Source organism: Buceros rhinoceros, unplaced genomic scaffold (assembly GCF_000710305.1).
Source record: "Buceros rhinoceros silvestris isolate BGI_N320 unplaced genomic scaffold, ASM71030v1 scaffold7531, whole genome shotgun sequence".
NCBI lineage: Eukaryota > Metazoa > Chordata > Aves > Bucerotiformes > Bucerotidae > Buceros > Buceros rhinoceros.
In genome coordinates this window covers 111,179-119,966 of record NW_010393628.1, presented here as the reverse complement: position 1 = coordinate 119,966, position 8,788 = coordinate 111,179, and the positions used below count along the sequence as shown (strand labels likewise).

At 39.1% G+C, this 8,788-nt stretch overlaps 1 protein-coding gene across 1 annotated transcript in view; it reads left to right on the top strand.

Annotated features, from left to right (window-relative positions):
- The window catches only part of ADAMTS18 (ADAM metallopeptidase with thrombospondin type 1 motif, 18), an 80,103-nt gene that overhangs the window by 24,702 nt on the left and 46,613 nt on the right, over positions 1-8,788 (top strand). The window contains exon 4 of the mRNA XM_010144918.1: positions 5,341-5,623. Within this exon, the coding sequence (XP_010143220.1) occupies positions 5,341-5,623 (283 nt within the window). The remainder of the gene's footprint in view (positions 1-5,340; positions 5,624-8,788) is intronic.

The following is an 8,788-nucleotide window of genomic DNA, read 5'->3' as shown; positions in this document are numbered from 1 at the left end:
TCACAATAATCCTTTCCAACCCTACTGGCTTGGGGAAGAGTGGCTGGAAAGGTTGGAAAAGGATCTGGGGGTGCTGGTCAACAGTGGCTGAAGATGAGCCAGCAGTGTGCCCAGGTGACCAAGAAGGCCAATGGCATCCTGGCTTGTGTCAGAAATAGTGTGGCCAGCAGGAGCAGGGCAGTGATTGTCCCCTTTACTCAGCATTGGTAAGGCCACACCTTGAGTCCTGTGTCCAGTTTAGCGCCCCTGCAAGAAGGACATTGAGATGCTGGAGCGTGTCCAGTTAAGGGCAATGAAGCTGCTGAAGGGTCTAGAGCACAAGTCCTGTGAGGAGCAGCTGAGGGAACTGGGGTTGTTCAGTCTGGAGAAAAGGCGGCTCAGAGGAGACCTTATTACTCTCTACAACTACCTGAAAGGAAGTTGTAGCCAGAGGGGAGTGAGTCTGTTTTCCCAGGTGGTGTGATGAGAGGAAATGGCCTCAGGTTGCTCCAGGGGAGGTTTAGGAAAAAATTCTTTACAGGAAGGGTTGTGAAGCGTTGGAACAGGCTGCCATCCCCATCCCTGGGGATGCCATCACCATCCCTGGAGGTATTTAAAAGACATGTAGTTGTGGTGCTGAGGGACATGGTTAGTGGTGACCTGGCAGTGCTGGGTTAATGGTTGGACCTGATGGTCTCAAAGATCTCTTCCAACCCAAATGATTCTGTGATTTCTGTGGCCACTTTTTAAGTTGCTCTCAGTTAAGACACAGCAGGGTTTTTTAACCCTAATTTTATGTGTATGCTCCTAAGACTGAATAAAGCATTCTGGATATAAGTAGTATTCCTTAGAAAATCTGTGCAAACTTTTTAGCACTATTTAGTCGGGCTATTCCTGTCTCCGTACAAATTGTAATTTAACTTTACGTCAGTCAGTTGTTATGTTTAGCAGAGACATTGCAGTTCATTTGTTCATATGTTTTAATTCTCAGTTTCATTTCGTTATGCTTCTTACCTCATTATTTGCATCTGGTTTATGAAACTCCTTTAATATGCATATGGCCAAGCTGTTGCCTTTAATTTAATAAGCATGTAATGAAAATGCCTTATATGCAAACAGAGAACCCATGGCCATGAGGCTCTTCGAGTTTAGAGCAAGGGTTTCTCTACTATCTCACAACTTAACTTTGTTAAATTACAGGCAAGAAATATAAGTTCTGAAACTCCTTCACTCAGTGTCAGTTCTGTGGTTTTTTGTGGAGATGCTGCAACCTCCAAATGAAATAGGTTTATAGGCTGATAAGGTGCCAAAGGCTCACTCAGAGCCTAAGAACAGAGAGGGAGACAAATGTGAGCAGCCTTTGTGCTGTTCCAGTAAGAGGCCAGTGAGATCCGTTAGAAACAGGTATGTTAGCATGTGACTCTCAAAACCATTCCATGTGGGTCTAAAATCAGTGGAAGATTTACCTGATTTTATATAGTTGAGCTTTCAGTGGTGTAGAAAGTTCTCCTTATTTTCAGTTTGTAATCTAACTTCAATTTTAAAAAATCCCTTGAACCAGATATTTTATTATTGTTCACATAATTTGAAATGATTATCATTACATAATTTCATTTTGTGATTCTTCCTCCTTTTGAAACGCACCCAGAAAAAAGAACAATTACCTTACCTTGGTCCTAACACCCTGATACTGAGGAATTTCACAAAGATGTATTGGATCTGAAAATTCCTTTAGCCCAGAGCTAAGCAAACGTTTCATGACAAATAACAAGTGGGAGGAATGTTGCCTTCTCATTTCTTCTCAATTTTTCTGGAAACAAACTGCAAGTTCCTCTAATTTATTGATGCAGAATTATTTGCTAACCACAGTGATCAATGTACGTGTTTCCGTTTACTTTGCAGTGGCATGGAATATCCCTCACAGAAGGGTAGCAAATATGTGTTTTGAGGGAAGAACAAGAGAACAGCGAATTCCAACTGAGCGATCTCTTGGGTTTTCCTTCCCACCATATTCTCACAATTACTGCTATTATTAGTGATAGCCACAGCAGGAGAGAGAGGGAACAGACAGGAGTCCCTGGTCTTTTTCATGCTGTGTTGTCTAGACTTAGTAAGAATGTTAGATTTTGTCATCCTGCTTCCTCTCATGGTGTTACAATTGCAGAGAATCTGAAATAAAAATGGGAGTTTTGACTTATCTGACTTTCTCCTTGTTGGGTCCCAAACCCATCAAAGTTCATGGAAAGACATCCACAGCAGTTTTGATAGTATTTGTTCATCTACTGAAGTATTTGATCTGGATAAACATATCACATGTAACTCACAATTAGAGAGATGTTTCAGATATTTGGAGAAAAAATAAACACTTTTTTTTTTTCTTTTTAACCCTTTCACTGTCTGGGTGTACAGATCAGCCAAAATTTGGCCTTCAAGAAACTGGAATTCCTTGGCAGTGTAAAATTAGAAAAGGTGATTCTGTGCTAGTATTCTGCCTCTGTATTTTGCATTTCTCAGCCGGCATAGTTTCCAGCCAACATGACCATGGCTATGGGCCAGTTTGCTTTACCTAAGGCTAAAATTCAAGCACCTGCAAGAAAACTATCTGGCAGTTATTGCCCAGTTGCCCCTTTGCAGCAATCCAGAGGACTGCATCTCCGTCAGAAGCCAAGTCAGCATTCTCAGAAGGACTTTGGAATTACCAAAGATATTCTTTTAATATGAATCCTTGAAACCATCTCATACCTGGAAGAAATGGGAAATGGTCTGTGATTGAATGAGTGTCCACACTGCTTTGTGGCACTTCCCCCTTCTTCCTGACAACTTCATAAAACTCGAAGTTATTGGAAAGGAGGTGTCTTTCATTCACAAAACATTTTTCAATTTGCAGGATATGTCTGATGTAAAACCCAAAGGAAAGAAATTTTGTTGGGGATTTAGGCTTCTGCTGGAAAAGAAGTGAATAGATTTGTAAGGCACCAGTCAGCTACAGGCTGTGTAAAGGTGCAGCAACAGACATGCAGTACAGGGCCCAGAATTCAGTTCACTCCTGATAACCCCCCCCCCACCCCCCCGCCCCGAATTCTCAATCCACCCTTATTATGTTAAATATAGAAATTACATTTGAGTCTGAAACTTGGTGTACATCAGGGACAGTTTCCTACAGGAAAATGTAGAAAACCCTTTGTTCCATATGGTTTGAATCACTTATAAAATGAATCCTACAGGAATAATTTCAGATGTTGAAACCTTTAAAAGAGGGAAATAAAAAACAGATTCACTATATTTCTTTTTTCCAGCTGAAGAAAAAAAAATCATTTAACAGAGCTCAATTATCAGTGCACTCTAGTAGATAAAGATTGCCTCTCAGAACCACTCCTAAATTGTGTGATGACACACATCATAAGCATTAAATTATTAGTCTTCTTCCCTACAGGAAAGTACTTTGTCATGACCAAATGTGTTCTGACATTTGAAATATGCCAACTTATTGCAGTCAGCAGGCAAGTTAAATTCTTGTGAATTATTTGAAGCCTGTCTTTTATTGACAAGGCAATTATTGAAGGCAATTTAAACCTTTATTTAGAATGTTAAGTAGATATAGGCTGAGATATTATGAATTCACGTTGATGAAAGGAGAGGGGGCAAATTATGAATCAGAATAACACCTAAGTTTGTTTTCATACTATTTTTCAGGAGGCAATTAGACTCTCCTGTTTCACAATACGGATTCTCTTCTATTGTCAAAATTAAGATCACTGTATGATTTTATGAGTGCTATTATTAGGCCCCAGTGAAAGATGTTTATATTGGGGAGCTATAAGGTAGTTGTGAAGCTACCTTTGATTTGGAAAGAGAGCAATGAATTTCCATGAAAAGGGTATAATGTATGACTCTAGACTGGTGAGGGCCTATATGATAAATCTTTTCAAATGGAATAGACTTAAAGTCACTTTAAGCATTAGATTAGATTAGCACAGCTAAAGCCACAAAGATTCCATATATAACTTTTTATTTTCACTTGCTTTTCATTTTTTGTTGTGTTTTCCTGACGAGAAGTAGTTCTGAAATTGCAGAAAATCCTTAAGAAATACAACGCTTACATTAGGGATTCAAACTGCTCCCCTTCTGATACTCTTGGCGTTCCGGTCCTAGGGGGGTAGGCTAAAGAAAAGCATCCATTTCAGAAGGGCATAGGTGATACACATCTAATATGTACATTTTCAAAGAATACTTTTTGAGGAAAGAGGTGGAATCATGATCTGGGAGGACTTAAAATGTCAGGCAAGATGGTTTGCAATTGACATTTGTTTGTCTGCACATATTTTTCTGAAGCGTAGGAGATATGTAGTCCTCGTGGGATGTCAATTTTGGCAGGAGGGTGTTGGCACATGGCAGAGCCTCACTGATCCAAAACAAAAATCTGTATCTAGTATTACGTATATAATGTAATAGAATTACCTGATGAAACTTCTTCTTGGGTTTTGACTTGGTAAAAAAAGAGTGTTTATTACAACATGTTTTACAAAACCAAGAAATGAAATAAAATCATAACTGATTAATGAGCTGCATGGAAATACTTCCTCAGTGCCACCCACATTTCCCTGGCCCTGATCCTGGAAACACTTCATCAAATGTGCAGTTTCATGCACAGATACTATGTGAAAACTACAGCGTAGTTTTCCCATACTTCATTCTGTCTTTCAGGGATCCAAGAAGGAAAACAATCAGATACTCTTTTACTGATCAGTTTTCTCTTGTAGGAGGGGCATAAATTTAAAACTACATTTACAATGATTAAACTGCAGGGAGCTGATTACTGAATGATAGTACTAAAATGCTCAGATGCTTCCACTTTGTGCTGCTGTACTATAATGTGCTTACGTTTCTACTTAGAATAACCTTAAGTCTGGGATTCCTGTCTGGTAATACTTGGTTCTGAAAAAAAAAAACCCTCAACAAACCCTGATTCATAATTAAAATATTTTGTTTTACTAATGTATGCGTTTATTAGCATTTTCTTTTTATGTGAGACTGTATATCCTGTACACAAACACATGTACAAACAAATTTAAACTGTGAAGAATGGATTAATATTGTATATGAAACTATTCATGGTACTGTGTGAAGGTGCTACGCTGCCAGTCCCACAACCATTGTGTTACGAACTGGGAAACCTGGTCACCTCCAAAGCGAAACAATGCCTGCTTTAATTGGGAAGACTCTCCCTTGAGTAAATCTAATTGAGGAACACATTTCAGTCTGTCTAGGCTTTGAAGGGAGATCACTTTAAGAGCTAGCATGTTCCAGCTGTGAACTGTGACAGACTTTTCTCTAACTTGTGGTCCTGTTTCTTATTTTTAGTCAGGTTTGATAAGGACACGGAAGATCGAGTTCCTTATATCTCCATTACCTCAGCAGCTAGCACAGGAGCACAACTACACATCACCTGCTGGACACCATCCTCATGTATTATATAAACGAACTGCAGAAGAGAAGGTGCACCGGTACACAGTAGAGTCCAATCCCAAATACTTTTCTTTTGATCATCACAGGATTCACTCTTCCCACAAGAATCATGCTCAAGCAAATGATTACAACCATGGAAGGTTTCAAAAGCAACATTTTTGTGGACGTCGCAAGAAATGTATGTAAGGAAACTTTCTCTCCTTGTTTGAGGTAGTGGCTCTTAGAGACTTTATGGTGATTCTGAGGTGTGGTTCACAGTCACCTTTGTGACAGAGACATAAGAATCCTGAATGATCTATTTCTGAAGCGAAATAGATAAACTTGATTATTCCTTTAAACTGATGCCATAATCTGGTTTATTAATCCATCAGAATCACTGTTTAGTTTTCTTATTCTCTACCTAGATTAAAAGATCCCTTGCCTGATTTTTTTGACGTTGACACGGTGTTCAGTAAGCAATTCTGCACAGTGGTGGATGCCAAGTCCCTGAACTGCTCTCTGTTAATTTGGGGATTTATAACTAAGTAGGCTTGAAGATGGAGAAAAAGTCTTCCAAATCATTAATTTCTGTGAGGATAGAGAATAAGTCTTCCAGAACTTACCATTTGATAAAGAAATTTTCAGCAACCGATATCTTCAAAAAGAACCTCCCATGTCAATTTTTTAAATAAGATTTTGGAGCCACCTCTTAAAAAACGTAATGGAATGTATTATCCTGCCAAGGACTATTCTGAATCCTTCATTAGGCCCTCAAATTGCACTACATTTTAGAGCCCCCTTGGACCCTATATCTGTACTTACAGCATTCAGTTGATTCTTTTTGAAAGCTGAACTGCTTCTAAGCCGAATTTCTTAATGAGAGTCTCCAGGACTGCACACAGTATTGAAAACATTGTTTCAGTCCAGTTCTATTCTTCCAGCTTCCTACTTGAGCTCTGAGAAAATGAGCAGGTTCCTTTTCCAGAAGGTGTGAAAGAAAGAAAGAAAAAACAAATAGAAGGGAAGGAATGAGAAAGGAGGTAGTGGAAAAGGTGGCTGGCTGAGACTGGGGCCTATCTGAGACCTGAAAACTACTTATTAAAATCTGCTTCTTCGAAAACCCTTCTCCACAGAGTTGAAAGCTAGACCTCAAATGCCAGATGAATGAGCCTATGATTCAACCTCTAAACATTTGCACTCTGATGCAGTTCAAAACTACCTCATTACATACTCCCTTTCCCTCCTGTCTGGTTTTGCTGCTGCCTGCTTCAGAGCAGAGGATAACGGTGCTGCATTAGTTCATCTGTTCTAGAGTGTTTGATTTTGTTTGCATTGTCCACTGCGGTCTATTGCTTTATCTACTCTACCCCCTGTGACTGCTTGTCCAAATTCAGAATTATTCATTTCCTCTTGAGCTTTTACACGGTGCTTATCCCTGTAATAAGTTAGTGCATTTTGGACACTGTATTTTCATAACCTTCTGGGATGTGAGAAGATGTTATCATTATTCCTGTCTTATAAATGGGACTCACAGACACAGGAGAGGTTAAAAATAACCATTGCTTCTGTGTACCAAATCAGTAAACTGAGTTTTTATTTAAAATACTTACCAGAATATCTGCTCTTGTAATTGTATATGTGTATTGTTACATTCAATAATGTTAGTTACAGCTATGGGTTCTTAGCACGTATTCAAGCTGGGTTTATGTTAAATGAAGAACATGCAATTAGCATCCAACTGTGATGAGTTGCTTAGGAACCTGATGTCGGATGAACTGCTAGGATCCAACTGAGCAAGATTGCATTTAATTATCTTAACCGTGGAGCCCTTTCTGTTCACATCCTGTGGTCTTTCACTTCATGCAGTACAAAACCTGTTACCTTGAGAAAGAAGGGAGAAGTTCTAAGAAATAGCAACATATTTTTATACCCAGCCTGGTTAATCTATAGAACAAGTCGGTATCATGTTCACTGAATGAATACAGTCCTACAAATAAAATTGCATGTGATTGTTTAATTAAGTAGGGACGAATATAGGGTGTAGAAGAAAACATTTCACTCCAGTAAAGGTCCTTCACCCCTTCTGTGAGTATTTGGAACTTTTTTCTTCTTCCACCTTTCTTTTTTTTCCCCCTTATTTTTAAGTTGTAGTTTTAGTTTTTACATTGTTTTCCTGGTCTTGTTCTGAGATCTGGAATCATATCACTTTAAAACTTTCAGCAAAATCCAGTCTGGTCTCCTGGTGTAGGAGTTGTCAGCTTGAACAAACAAAGGCTTTGAGAATGCAGTATTATGGAAGGCAATCCTCTGGCTCACGCTTCCTAATCGAGGGTGATTTGTCCTCACCTAAGAATGCTGAACAGTAAGAGGAAAGAGCACACTGCCACTTTTAGTGTCATAAAGTAGCTTGTCCCACTCACCATGTTTTAAAATTTCATATGCTGGCAGTTTGTAAGCACTAGAAAAGCCAGTTAGTCATCTTTAAAACTCTTCTTCACAAACTAAATGGTTTTTTTGATCATGAGAATTATCTGGACTGTAGTTACTAAATCATGCTTGAAACATTGCTGCTGCTGAGGTTTTATTAGTAGCAGTAAAGTTAATTCGAGAGCAAAACTCCATCCCTCATGGATTTATGGGTCAAATGCCTTGAAGTTGTATTACCTTCAAAATAGTACATGGAAACTGATGGACCTTGAACTGAACGCTTCACTCTTGGCTGAGGTGTGTCTTCATGTGTTGATGTGCTTCCATATGAGAAATGTTCATAAAGCTTGTAAAGGACAATTGTTTATAAGGAGTAATAAATTGTAAAATCTTACTAGCACCATCACTTGCAATGTTAAATATAGTTCAGTGTGACCTAGTTCTTGAAAGCAGACCACTGTTGTGCATTCTGTGGTATTCTTGATTTCCCAGTTTGGCACGGAAGAAAGTAGCGTCTGTTTTAGCTCTGTTGTTGGAATAACTTTCTGATGAGGCACAGGCAGAACTTTTTTAAATTACCTGAGCCTCCCTCACTTGTGTCATGTTACATCCTTTGTCAAAAAAAAACCAAACCCATATTGTTATCTACATAGTATGTTAAAGTGGCCTTCGAGTTAGTTCTTGACACAAAGGCAGTGTAGGTTTATGCAAAGAAGCTCTGAATAACAGGAGTATCATAAGATGTAGCATATAGGTTTCTTTTCCCATTTTCTGGCTCTCTGAAGAAATGGAGACGAGTAACTGTCCTGTTGACCGTGCTACACAAGCACAGAGGGAAAAAGGGCACCCTGGCATTGGGCTGTGTGGGCTGGATGCACGTCCTGTTGTCAAGCCCTCCTTGCTGTTGCCTGACATTTCCCTATACTAAATAAATATG